The sequence below is a fragment of the Exophiala dermatitidis genome (assembly GCF_000230625.1).
Source record: "Exophiala dermatitidis NIH/UT8656 unplaced genomic scaffold supercont1.7, whole genome shotgun sequence".
Lineage (NCBI taxonomy): Eukaryota > Fungi > Ascomycota > Eurotiomycetes > Chaetothyriales > Herpotrichiellaceae > Exophiala > Exophiala dermatitidis.
Window position 1 is genome coordinate 1,243,637 of NW_008751652.1, and position 12,827 is coordinate 1,256,463.

The following is a 12,827-nucleotide window of genomic DNA, read 5'->3' on the forward strand; positions in this document are numbered from 1 at the left end:
ACCAGAAGCCAACATGCATGTGGCAGTGGCAGCCAGCATTACTGGTTGTACAGAATAAAAAATGATGTCCTCGAACATATATCAATGAGTAGGAGTACATTCCAATGATAAATGTACGAATACTAATAAACAGCCCAGACAACTTGAAGCTTTACCACATTACTGTAGACTGCAATCCACAGTCGCGGTACTGGATTGTCAACACGATTGACGCGTCCCACTTTACGCGTCGGACTGGAACCATGAACAAATCTGCCAAGCCCTGACGTGTTGGCGCAGCGAAACTTTTTTGCCTGGCAAACTCGGACTCGAAAGCGCTGCAACGCCGCCGACCGTGACTTTTTCTCTTTCTTCCCGCCTGGCGACAGCCAGCGACGGCAACCTACATTTTCCTTGTGTCTCCTTTGTTCCAATTTGCAAACATGAAGTACGTCCTGGTCTCGGGTGGTGTCATTTCCGGCATCGGAAAGGGTATTACTGCCTCTTCCACCGGGTTGTTGCTGAAGAGTCTGGGCTTGAAGATATGTTCAAGAAGCCGAAATCCACTTCTTCTGGCTGACTTTCGCAGCACATTACTGCCATCAAGATAGACCCATATATCAATATCGATGCTGGGTTGATGAACCCTACCGAGTATGTCTCGCGAAGCACCACGGTCGGTTGATTGTTCTCTAACCTGGTTAGACATGGCGAGTGCTTCGTACTCGACGATGGCGGTGAAGTCGACTTGGATCTGGGAAACTACGAACGATACCTCAACATCACCTTGACCCGAGAGAATAGCATCACCACAGGAAAGATGTACCAACATGTGATTGAACGGGAAAGAAGAGGAGACTATCTCGGGAAGACCGTTCAGGTTGTTCCGCATTTGACCAACGCCATCCAAGACTGGATAGAGAGAGTCGCAAGGATTCCTGTCGACGACTCGGGTGAAGAGCCGGACGTTTGCATCATCGAGCTGGGTGGTACGGTCGGTGACATCGAAAGCGGCCCGTTCATTGAAGCCATGCGACAACTTCGAAGAAGAGCCGGGCGGGATAATTTCTGCCAGATTCATGTGTCATTGGTGCCAGTCATTGGAGGCGAACAAAAGACAAAGCCTACACAGGCAGCTATCAGAGATGCACGCTCAGCTGGTCTGGCGCCTGACCTGATCGCATGCCGCTGCAAGGATCGTCTTATTGATGCCACCGTCAACAAAATCGCCATGTTTTGTCAGGTCGAGCCTGCCCAAGTCATTGGTGTACACGACCTCGACTCAACATACCATGTCCCCATTCTCCTCGAGCAGGAAGGGTTGCTTACCCAACTCCGCGAACTCTTCCGTCTTGACGCCTACCCTATCTCACCTACGTTGGTCACGAAAGGCCAACAGCTATGGCAAGACTGGAAGGCTCTGACAACGTCACAGAACCGATTCCTGGAATCTGAAACGGTCACCATTGCCCTGGTGGGCAAGTACACCAATCTGCACGACTCATATTTGTCCGTCATCAAATCCCTGGAGCACAGTGCCATGGCATGCCACCGCAAACTAAACCTGGTTTGGGTTGAGGCGAGTGATCTGGAGAAGGGGACCATGGAATCGTCGCCGGAGTCATATCACAAGGCTTGGCACCAACTTTGCACCGCCGATGGCGTCCTGGTGCCTGGTGGCTTTGGTCACCGCGGCACAGAAGGCATGGTCGCCGCTGCGAACTGGGCACGAACAAAGCCCAAACCATATCTCGGCATCTGCCTGGGTATGCAAATCGCCGTCATCGAATACGCTCGAAACGTGTGCGGTCTTGAGGAGGCACATTCGGTCGAGTTGGATGCACGTACCGGCGATCCCGTGGTTATCTTCATGCCGGAGATCGATAAGAGTACGATGGGCGGCAACATGCGCCTAGGTCTCAGACCGACCCACTTCCAAGAGGGCACCGAGTGGTCGCGCTTGAGAAAACTATACAACAACGCCCCTACGGTGAACGAGCGGCATCGCCACCGATACGAAGTCAACCCCGAATACATCGAGCGCTTGTCCGAAGCCGGGATGACCTTCATCGGCAAGGATGACAAAGGTGAGCGAATGGAGATTGTCGAGCTCAAAGACCATCCATTCTTTGTTGGTGTGCAATTCCACCCGGAGTACCTGAGCAGGGTTCTTTCGCCGAGTCCTCCATATCTGGGCTTCGTGGCCGCGAGTGCAGGTCTGCTGGAACAGGCCACTGCCGCAGTGGCACGCAAAGCCCAGAGAGCCAATGGAGCCGGCGGCGGCCATGATGGCCATGTCAACAACGTTTTGACCAATGGGGTGCGCAAAGTCTCCCTTTCTGGATCGGCCTCTGGGTTCTAGATGTTGTTTGGACCTGCGTCTGTTGGAGGTGGCCGGCGAACGACGACGAGCGGTTAGACCCACGTTTTGGGGATTGTTGGACGTCGCGGCCACTTGTTACTCCAACGCTCTAGTTCATTAGGTGTAAGCAGGCGTTGGTCATGTTTACGAGATGTCATGTTTTTGTAAATGTTGGCTCCACAGCTTCCGCCACAGGACAATCTACATTGCATAGAGATGGAGTTTTGTAGAACAGAGCATCTCATGGCTATCTTAGATATTCAGATGACCCCAGCTGCGAATGTGTCGCGAATATAGCGCGTATATGAATCAATAAATTTCTTGGTCCTGTTATTATGGTATTTCTGTCTTCTCTCTGCCGAAAATCTTTCGCCGTGAAATGAATGTTTTAGGTTTTGGATATTGCACTGTTTGTTTCCCGTTTGGTAGTGCGATGTAAAGAGTCGTCCTTGTAACCAGTATCGTCGCATTGTTGCATTATTGCACTGCCCGACAGCACAGTCGTTGAAGACTAAAACACACCTTATGGCTGTCCGTGCCCGCCGGAGCGACTGCCAGTCGCGACTGTTGTCGTCCGCTCGTCCTGGCCATCGTACGCCTTGACGGCGACTCTATGCACGGTCGACTTGCCCTCCACCTCCTCAATAAGCTCAGCATCTCCATGGCGGCGACTGATACTGGCTTCTGCACCAGGGTCGTCATCATCGTTATAATCATTGTCGTTCAGACCGCCACCAGAACGAACAACACTCGCACCACCGTGGAAAGGAGGATCATCGTCCAGTTCGCTGCCCTGATCTTCTGCGGCCCGTAGCCGTTTTCTTTCGTTTTCGACCCACCTCCGCCAGGGCTTATAGCAAAGCACACTGATGCCACCAAAGACAATAAAACTGCCACAAATGGCACCGCCAATGACCTCGTAGTACTCGCCGGCGGTCTCGACGCCGTCCCAGAACTTGCCGGTTGGAGAGGCAACGTTTAGAATCAACGAGAGGAGCTGGAGCACGCCAATGATAATGGCACAGATGACCGTCAGGGTAGTCAGGACGATGGAGTAGTATAGGAAGGTCAATGGATCTTTGACGCGGGGAGCCTGGACAGTTTGGATATCTGGTCGTCCTCCTTCGATATCGTCAAAGGGTGGTGTGTTGTCCGTTGCTGATGCGAAGATTTCTCTGTCACGATGCTGTTGTTGGTCTTCACACTGGCGCTCCTCCCAGTCCAAGTCTTGATCTTGATCTCGATCCTGGCCCAAGGACAGATTCGAGTTCTTCTTATCATCGACACCAGCCATACCCATCGGTGCCACGTACAAACTCATCATGAGAGCTCCATCAATCGTATCAACAAGACACATGCCGGAGGTGAACAAAATGGGAAAAATCAAAATCAGCCACATGCTAGTCCCCTTTGCGCCCTGGATCGAACTGATACCCAGCAAGGCGATTTCGGAACTCGTGTCGAAGCCCAAGCCAAAGAGCACGCCCAACGGGTACATTTTCCACGGACGGTCGATCAACTTGAACATCTTCTTGAGGGCACGGAAAAGGAAGCCGCCACCCTCGATTTTCCATGCCTCGGCGGCTTCCTGCTCGGGCGAATGCAGACGGATGATTTTGCGGATTTGCATTATGAGTTTGTACAGGATATATGCGTTCATGATGCCCAGCAGGATCAAGAACGCAGCCGACACGGACGTGCCGATGATGCCGCCGACGTTGCCGAAACTGTCGAACCGTTTGGACACGCCGGCCGCCGTGGCTGCCACCACAATCGATGTCACTACCACGATCGTGCTGTGGCCTAGACTGAAAAAGGTCCCGACAGTCACGGGCCGCTGGCCTGTCGCGATCAGTCGCCGCGTCATCAGGTCAATTGCTGAAATGTGGTCCGCATCAAGTGCGTGTCGTAATCCCAATGTATATGCTAGAGCGGCCGTTGAGAGGAGATGGCTGCGTGACGCGAGGATGATGCCGCATATTGCCCAGATGACGAGATTGACCAGGATCAATAAAGTTATGATGAGGATTGCAGAGAGCGGCAGTTTGCGCAGATATGGGATTCGTCCGTGGAATCGAGACAGTCGCTGGTACGTTTGTCGACGCATGCGGCGGAGATGCTGCAGGCGTGGTTTGGACTGTATCCCGGGTGGTGTCAGAGGAGCGTCTGGCTCCATGACGGCTGGGTTGCTCGGCCTCTCAACCTGTCTTCATGTGCTGATTTTGATATGATATTATGATTGCGGGGATCTTTGTCCTTTCAGACGGCGTTACTGTCTTCGCCAACCTTGCGCACTCTGGCTGCTTGAACCCCCTCGTCCAGACCGATGTACACCGACGGGGAGGACCACAAATGAATATTCGAATGGCATCTACCTCTCTGCTGAGTACGGCGGAGAAGGTAGACAGGTCTTTAATGGAGAGGAAGAAGGAAATCCTCCTCTGTCACTGCTACGATGGAGCTTTCATCGCCATTACTAGTATCACGTCTCGGACTGATTTCACCATTTCGAGTTTGTCGGTGGACTCCCGCGTCCGTCAGAGGAAGTCGAGAGACAGCCAATCAGAAACAAGCGATTGCATCTCCATGCAGTTAGCAGATCGCCAAGAGTCTAGTGCGGGGTGATTTCACCCCGATAACGATAAGGTACGTTTACATAAGCCAATGCCGCTGATAAAGTCATTCAAACATCAAACACAAACTGAGGAAAGCCAAGAAGTGTGTGTATACATCGACCGTCTGCAGTCAAGTAGCACGAGGTGGGAAAGGAGACCAGTCTACTACTATGCAGTGCACAATGCTACAATGTACATCATCATCCACCAGTGATCGATGGCCTTCTTCCAGCTCTTCGCCTTTCCAGCCCTTCCAAGATCCCCGACCATGCTCCCCGAGAAGGTCCCCGAGCCAGATTTGGCCAGATGATTGGGCGGCATGGAGCCAAGCTCCCAGATGCGAGCCTTGTCAGCGACGAGGCTCCCACTGCAAAGTGGAAAATACCCTCGGTTGGCGGGTGAAACCACGACAAAATCCCCCAATTCTGGGTCATCGAGTCTCATAACTTCGATCGCACAAGCACTCACTGCCTTTGAGTGTTCCCGATCGCGCTGCTCCGCTACTACATAGACAGATTCTCTCCATCGGTCTCCCATTGATCCATTTTCATCTATCACCGATCATAACAAGAGGCGCCAATCATGTCGCAGTGGCCACCACTGAAAGCCCGGCTTCTCAGTCTCCTTGATCCGGGGTTTCTGCTTTGTCAAAGCTGCTACTGTAAGTCTCAAGCTACGGTCCAGCCGGTCGGGTCACTTGGGGCGCCTGGCCTGGGAGAGGGTCCAAGCATCCGGGGTTACATACTACTACTTAGCTGACTCCAATGCAGCTTTTCTCACCACTGCTTTCGAGTACTTCCTCCTTCAACGCCACCTCCCAACGCCGTCGAGTTTCCACGTAGTCCGAGACGAGGCGTTTTCCCGATTCTGGACCAAAGTCACCAGTGAGTACCCTTTTTGGGTTGTGCGCGGGCTTTGCCCTTCTTTCACAGGCGCGGGAGAGAGTCCAGACATCTGATGTTTGCAATGTATTTCCCATCCAGCTCCTAGCGATCCGCCCGCACCGCCCGTGGGATCGGCCACGCTCGTCCCGCCCATCTTGTCACGAGCTCACGGCGTGGTTCTCGACATTGGACCTGGGTCCGGGTCGCATGTCTCGTTGTTCGCAGAAAACGCCAATGTGACGGCCATCTACGGCGCCGAGCCATGTGTCGGCTTGCACGCACCACTACAAGCGCGGATCAACGAGGCCAAACTCACGGATAAGTACCATATTCTCAATTGTTCGGCCGACAAGAAAGCCATCGTGGATGCGCTGGCGAAAGAAGGCGTTTCAGTTACGGATGAGGGCGTCTTCGACACCATCGCCTGTGTGCGTGTCCTATGCTCCGTGCCTAACCTGGACCAGACTGCCAAGGAGCTGTACTCTCTGCTCCGGCCGGGCGGGGATTTGATTGTCGTCGAACACATCAAGAACCCCTGGACCAAAACTGGAAGTCTTCTGGGGAGGTTCATGCAGATCTTCTACCATGCCATCGGCTGGCCGTTCTTTCTGGCCGGCTGCATGATGGATCGGGATACGGCTGCCATCTTGAAAAGGGCCGGGGATTGGGAAGCGGTAGATCTAAAGACGCATTTCGAGTGGTCCGCTTTGCCGTATCTTTCCGGCACCTTGACCAAGAGGAAATAATGTACCTACCCACTGGCACCCAGAGGGAGTTATTGTCGGGACAGGACTGCATCGCGCGGCTTGCAAGCCGCACGTTCGATTTCTGGATGATATATAGTACGTCCCAAGAAGAAGTCCCAGTATTCGTTATTGAAGGCCAAACTTTTGTTATCTTATCTTGACTTCAATCATCTTTTGCGCACTGCAGCGTAGGCACCTACAAACAGCGCACTACAAACTTAAAACAAGAAGTGGTCTGACTGACACCAAAAGGGGCATTCTGTTGATTATCCGAGTTTCAAACACCCCTTGTCTCCAAATTCCTCCTCCACCACGACCACCGCCCTATCCAACACTTCACACCAGCTTCTTCGATTCTTGTATATTTATTCATGTATGTACTATAATCAATGCACAAGGCTCAACTTGTCCCTTCTGCCCTCCCGCGGATCTCAAAACAATCATCCAGCTCCGGCCGTGGATATTAGTAAGAATGGCCGGATCCGAACGGATAGAAGGAGTGGTCAACTTCCGCCCACCATCAACAGTAAACATACACAAAGCAGACACAGAAACCCACAAATTCCATTTCCAGCCTCCTCCCGTCTCCTTCATGCAGGGTATATGGTACGTGACACACTCAACGCTGCCAATGTGGAAGACAAACCGCAACGTAACTATCACATACACACCTCTCGAAAACGACATGCAAGTCCTCGACGATCTGGTCGAGTACCAACCCTTAACGTCGGACAAGCACAAGACCGTCAAGGGCGTCGACACGCCTACAGCCGACCCCGCGGGAGGCGCATACAGTTGGCGCGGCCGGGGTTGGTTGAGAATCGCGTCGAGTCACTGGGAGGTGTTGGGCTATGGCGACCAAGACGGTGGCTGGATGGTGACTTATTTCAACAAGACGCTTTTTACGCCCGCTGGCATTGACATCTACGCAAGACGGAAGGGAGGCTTGTCGGAGGAAATGCTGGGGTGGATTAAAGATCAGTTGAGAGCCGTTAAAGCTGAAGACCCGAAGTTTGCAGGGTTGGCGGATGGGGTGTTTGCGATTCATCATAATTGGTGAAAGGGAACATCAAAGAACATGAAGGCTCTGACGAGCCGAAGGATGCAACGTATATATATGGCAATGATGGTGACTGCTGCTACTGTCCATCACGATGATGACCTTTTCGGCCTGTGCCGGCTCAGCGCACAGTTGGATCCTTCTCCTTCGGATTGCGAATCGCAATAGTACCACCCGTTATCCAGCAACTCTTGCTCCATGGCCGCCCATTTCTGGAGCTTTCCGGCCTCCGGGGTCTTCAAGTCCAGATCGGCGAATTTGACGTCGACCAGCTCGACGACATCGTGTGTCTCATGGCCATCTGCTGCACGTTGTTCGTCACCCAATTGCAAGTGAGTCGAAGACGGATCCTCGTTCGGACCCGCATCCCCTCTGCCCCCGCGGCGCAGACCCAAAAATACACTACAGTCCCTCAACGCCATCGCCAAATCGAGGTGTTTGCCCTGTGGATTCGGATCCCGAAAATCATCTAATCCCACCGACCCATATTCTCTCTGCAGTTTTGCCAAATGTTTCAACGCCGGCTGAACTCGCTGCCGAAAAGCCGCCACGAAATCTTTTGTCGTTTCTGGATAGATCTTCTCGAGTGCCCGCTGAAGAACATGGTTCTCTTCAGAACCAGCCAGCAGATCGAACGGACAGAACCCTGAATCGCCTCTGCCCTGGTGCTTACCGGCCTTTCTCCGCATTGCATTCAAAGCACATGTTCGACACATGGTGGCATCCTGGGGTGCGCTGGGACTCTGGACCAGCCATTTCGGCTTGAATTCGACGAGCTCCACGTGATCGACGCCACTGTCGTCGGTGGGGGCTTTTAGGTTTTGCATAAGAATTCCATACTGCTCCTTCTCATATGGTGGGAGGCAGACGTGGTGTCTGTGCCGAGGCCGAGGCTGAGGTCGGGTGGCATTGGCGATCTCAGTCTTGTTTGTTGATGAAGTCGAAGATGATGAATCTTCGGCCATCTTCTCCATCTGTCGTAACTCGGCATTTGCGCTTTCCACCATTTTTGGTGTTAGCCCGTACAGTGTCTGCTTCAAAAGGAGCCCCTCGTGTCCGGAGAACAGAGGAGTGATGCGTTCCTCAAAGTCGCGCATCACTTCGACAGCCGGCTTTGTGGAAGGCAAGTCCTTGCGCAGCCGTAAGACGCATAACCGAGCAATTTCTTGCAGGTCAAGTTCCGCAGTGGCAGCTGAAGGCACAGGGACGGAGACGCTGTAGATGATGTTGGCGGCGCCCTCGGCCAGGTAGTGCAGTTGGAGCTCGGCGTGCGAGAGTGCCTTTAGACGGTCTGACCATAGGTCTGACCCGTTTTTGGCTTGAGGGTGAGGTTCAAGTTGCATTTTCGATGCTGATATTGTCGGCGCCCGCAATACCTGCTATCGATTGGTGGGGCGGTATATCATATATAGTCCGTATGTATGTAAAATGCATGCACACAGCCCTTTGTATATCGTATCTGTCGCTGCAGTGCCTGGTCAGGGTATTCCGCGGTCAACTTCTCCGCTGCAGTGGTCGTCGTAGGGAACTACCTACCAGGTAAATAGTATCCCGTAAGACTCCTGTTGAAAGTTGTCGCCGCCGACGGCGAGGAGCTGAGTTTTGCCCTGCAGTGCACCGGTCGCTGGACTCACTCACCGTGAGCAGACCGGGGTGGTTCTTGGTTCTATTTCTGACAAGCCGCGGGATTGACCGCGGCCACAAGTTGTAACCTTCTCTTCTCTCGTCTCGTCTTGTCTTGTCGCACTATCGAACTCCGCCACTTCCCAAAGGTCTTCCTTTTCCACCCGAGCACCTAGGTATAATTGAGACAGACTTTCTGCGGTCCGTCAAATCCGTCACTGCAGTACCTAGGTAGCTCTGGACACAGAAGCCGGATATAGTTGGCTTCCAACTTGAATTTTGTTTTGGAGTTTCATCAAGTACTCACGCTTTGAATACTTGTTAAGAGACATACATTGTACATACGTACCAGGAATCGGCCTTATGAGATAAGTGCCTCTTCAAAATATCATCGTATTTTACTGGTAGCACGGGGCCCGCTACGCAGATCCAAGAAGGTGGGAGTGGCAGCGCGCGAGTGGCGCGGATATATCTTGATCCACATCGACTGACATCAGATCCAAGTCCCACGCATCAACGATCGCAATCATCTTTCCTATTATTAACTACCAGCAATAACAAACCAACTTCTGAGCAGAAAAGCATCGGAAAGAGTTTACCGCCAGTGTACATATAGGCAGATTTTTACCACTCTACTGCCCTAAAATAAGGTGCTCGCCTTAACTTTTTTTCTACCGCCCGGAGTCTGCCATAGTCAGTCCCCCGGGTGCTTCCCACTTCCGCATCCCGATTTGAACTGAACGGTGTATCGGGAAGGCGGAGAAGAAAATATCAGAAATTACATACGGGACAGACGATTTGAGTATCCATTGCTGGACAGATTCCGGATTACACCATCCCAAGATACAGATCTTGGCGAAATCGTCGTTGGCCACGGTTTCCACGCAGCTCAAAACCAGTACAGCCCTACAGACGACCAGTATCCCGACACACTCAGTCCCTGCTGACACCCCGGCAGCAGGCAACCTACAGTAACAGCCTTGTAACCGTTAGAGTCATCATGGCTCTCGTCACCGACCTCTCGGACCACCTTGCCCTCATCACCGGCGCGACAGGTGGCATCGGCCACGCGACATCGCTGGCTCTGGCACGCCTCGGCTGCTCCATAGCAGTGCACTATCACAGCGCAGATGAGACAGCCTCGACTCTCGTCTCGACGCTGCAGTCCCTGGGTGTGCGGGCCGTAGCGTTCCGCGCCGATCTGAGTTCATATGACGACACACGCGAGCTGCATGCAGCCGTCGTTCGCGAAATGGGCCATCCTACCATCTTGTTCAATAATGCCGGTACCACACTGGGTAAGAGTGGGATCAAGGACGTCACTGAAGTCACCGTCGAAGACTTCGAGGCCACCTGGCGGGCGAACTGCGGGACGGCTTTTCTGCTCACTCAGTTATGCATTCCGGCCATGCTGGAGAAGGGGTGGGGTCGCGTCATATTCTGCTCCAGTGTTGCTGGATTCACTGGCGGCGTGGTTGGGCCGCATTATGCGTGAGTGTTTTCCCGATCATGATCCTTGGTATTGCATCTAGCTGGCGTTGCACTTCGCTGCCTGCTTTTCTTCTTAATTGCGCCTTCGCTGTGGTTTCGATATGGCTGGCCAGGCAGCCTATCTAGTCTCCTTGCTCCCCGACGAGGATCAGTTGACGATTACTGAGAACTTGGTAACAGATCATCGAAATCGGCCATGCACGGCCTGATCCACTGGCTGGCTGGAGCATATGGAAAAAGGGGAATTACTGTCAATGGTGTTGCGCCGGCTTTGATCGAGGACACCAAAATGTTGCCTTCGGGTCCAGAGTTGGCTTCCAGTATGTCAATCCCACTCCTGCATCCCCTTTCTTCAGAGCAAATTGCTGATCTGTGGCACAGAAATCCCAATAGGCAGGCTGGGAAAGCCCGAAGAGATTGCCGAAACCGTTGTATGGATGGTCAAGACTGGATACGTGCACAACAAAGTAGTGGGCGTCGACGGAGGAATGTTCATACAGTGAGCGTAGCAGACCCACTTGCATCTGACTTTGGGGTAATTCCATTTCCACAATTTCACCCGCCGGCCTCCTTTTTCTTCTTCGCCTCCTCTTCTCGTTCTCTCTTCCGCTGCAGGTATCTTTCTCGCGCGCTCATCTTGTCGACTTCGGTGAGCCTGCTCTTGGTCTTTTCTTGCAAGGCTCTCTGTTCTGCCAGTTCAGCCTCTCGCTGTTTGGCAGCCATTTCCTCAATCTGGCGCTCCACCATTCGAGTTTGTCTTTCACGTTGACTGTGCCGGGCATCTTGCACCCTGGACGGTTTCCACTGATCTTGTGGGCGGCTGGATTCACCTCTCGCTGGCGAAGATTGCTCCTTTGCAGGCTTCTTCGGAGCCGGCGCCACGTTCAATCCCGCCGACAGAAGTTGCCTCTTGTCCACAATTTCGCCTTCATCGTTGACCACAATCTTAGCCCCCTTTTGGTTCAACTCCTCGGCAATCTTTGCTTCAGTCTTTTCCTCCTCTGTCGGTTCCTCAATTTGGACACCGCTTGCTTTTCGGCGGGCCGCCTCTTCTTCGGCCTCTTGGATCTGCCGCATCCGCTCTTCATCCTTCTCGAGCATCTTCTTGTGGAACTCTGTCATCCCGCCACCTTTGCGGCGACGTTCCTCTTCTGCCTCCTCTCGTTTCTTCTCTTCCTCTTCCAGACGCTTGATCTCTTCTTGTTGTTTCTTGTACGCCCCTGTCACGAACTTCTCTTTGTCGGCGAACTCATCTCCTTCTGCCTCTCTCTCACGCTGCAGGAGCTTTTCCCGTGCCCGTAGCTGATCCCGCTTTCGAACCTCAGCGCTCTGGAGGAGTGCTCCCATATATTTCGGACCACTCTCCTGCGTTGCATTCGACCCCTTCTTCTCTTTTGGGGCATGGAATGTTTCATAAGCTGCGTCGTAGTCGTATACTGACGGGTCGACTTCTGACACTTTCTCGTCCTGCAATTTCGCATTACGGAGCGCCGACAAGTTCGTGTATTTCTCCACTCCCGCTCCTTTACCATTGGCACTTTGCAGGCCAGGCTGGGTTAGTTTGGGCGATTTCCGCGGAGGCTCGTCGTCTCCATCGTCTTGTGAAAATCCGCTTAATGGTCGTAACGGTTTCGAAGATTTCTTTGCGCCGTACTGCGGCGGCGCTGTATCATCGGTTTCCGCAGGATCATCGTCTTCATCGAAGAACGCTTTGCGCTTCTGCGGTGGTTTTGACGCACCTGCTTGAGGCTTGGCTGTATTCAAGCCAAACGCCAGTGCGGGCATCTTGGTTGGAGAATGGAGGCAGAATCACGTAGTCCTATACAAGCCGGATCCAGAATCTCAGCAACATCACATGCCTGGCGCCGCAAGACAGAATAGAGGGAGCAGCAGTTGTGAACTTGTAGTTGAAGTCATGTACGGGAAAGTGACTTGCAGATCACGTGATGATAATCCTCTCGCAAAACAGCCTGATCAAAGCGGCAGGTCAGATACTCGCTTGCGGACAAGTTTCACAACGACGAAACGTACACAGTACAACTTGAACATTGTACATTTGAACATCGA

The 12,827-nt window shown here is 52.8% G+C and overlaps 7 protein-coding genes across 8 annotated transcripts; 4 read left to right on the plus strand and 3 right to left on the minus strand.

The window, feature by feature from the left end:
* Positions 1-422: 422 nt before the first annotated feature.
* HMPREF1120_08265 (CTP synthase) lies at positions 423-2,341 on the plus strand (the record flags this gene model as incomplete). Its single annotated transcript, XM_009162511.1, has 3 exons — positions 423-525; positions 591-633; positions 685-2,341. The coding sequence occupies 3 exons, from the start codon at positions 423-425 to the stop codon at positions 2,339-2,341; spliced, it is 1,803 nt and encodes a 600-aa protein (XP_009160759.1).
* On the minus strand, positions 1,135-4,874 carry HMPREF1120_08266 (high-affinity nickel-transporter). The gene has a single exon (XM_009162512.1). The coding sequence runs from the start codon at positions 4,515-4,517 to the stop codon at positions 2,865-2,867; it is 1,653 nt and encodes a 550-aa protein (XP_009160760.1). The 5' UTR covers positions 4,518-4,874; the 3' UTR covers positions 1,135-2,864.
* A 664-nt stretch (positions 4,875-5,538) lies between these two features.
* HMPREF1120_08267 (uncharacterized protein) lies at positions 5,539-6,586 on the plus strand (the record flags this gene model as incomplete). Its single annotated transcript, XM_009162513.1, has 3 exons — positions 5,539-5,617; positions 5,727-5,840; positions 5,940-6,586. 3 exons carry the CDS (start codon positions 5,539-5,541, stop codon positions 6,584-6,586), a joined length of 840 nt encoding a protein of 279 aa, XP_009160761.1.
* Positions 6,587-7,058: 472 nt separating this feature from the next.
* On the plus strand, positions 7,059-7,646 carry HMPREF1120_08268 (uncharacterized protein; the record flags this gene model as incomplete). Its single annotated transcript, XM_009162514.1, has 1 exon — positions 7,059-7,646. One exon carries the CDS (start codon positions 7,059-7,061, stop codon positions 7,644-7,646), a length of 588 nt encoding a protein of 195 aa, XP_009160762.1.
* HMPREF1120_08269 (uncharacterized protein) lies at positions 7,613-9,703 on the minus strand. The gene is made up of 2 exons (XM_009162515.1): positions 9,183-9,703; positions 7,613-9,120 (listed from the first exon to the last, which is right to left on the minus strand). The coding sequence occupies exon 2, from the start codon at positions 8,987-8,989 to the stop codon at positions 7,736-7,738; it is 1,254 nt and encodes a 417-aa protein (XP_009160763.1). The 5' UTR covers positions 8,990-9,120; positions 9,183-9,703; the 3' UTR covers positions 7,613-7,735.
* HMPREF1120_08270 lies at positions 9,335-11,326 on the plus strand. Of its 2 annotated transcripts, XM_009162517.1 has the most exons (5): positions 9,335-9,706; positions 9,774-10,167; positions 10,228-10,760; positions 10,941-11,080; positions 11,142-11,326. In XM_009162517.1, the coding sequence occupies exons 3-5, from the start codon at positions 10,270-10,272 to the stop codon at positions 11,261-11,263; spliced, it is 753 nt and encodes a 250-aa protein (XP_009160765.1). In that variant the 5' UTR covers positions 9,335-9,706; positions 9,774-10,167; positions 10,228-10,269; the 3' UTR covers positions 11,264-11,326. The 2 variants fall into 2 exon arrangements, with proteins under 2 accessions (XP_009160765.1, XP_009160764.1); XM_009162516.1 differs by having other exon boundaries at positions 9,774-10,760.
* On the minus strand, positions 9,854-12,673 carry HMPREF1120_08271 (uncharacterized protein). Its single transcript, XM_009162518.1, has one exon. The coding sequence runs from the start codon at positions 12,543-12,545 to the stop codon at positions 11,316-11,318; it is 1,230 nt and encodes a 409-aa protein (XP_009160766.1). The 5' UTR covers positions 12,546-12,673; the 3' UTR covers positions 9,854-11,315.
* Between the last annotated feature and the right edge of the window lie 154 nt (positions 12,674-12,827).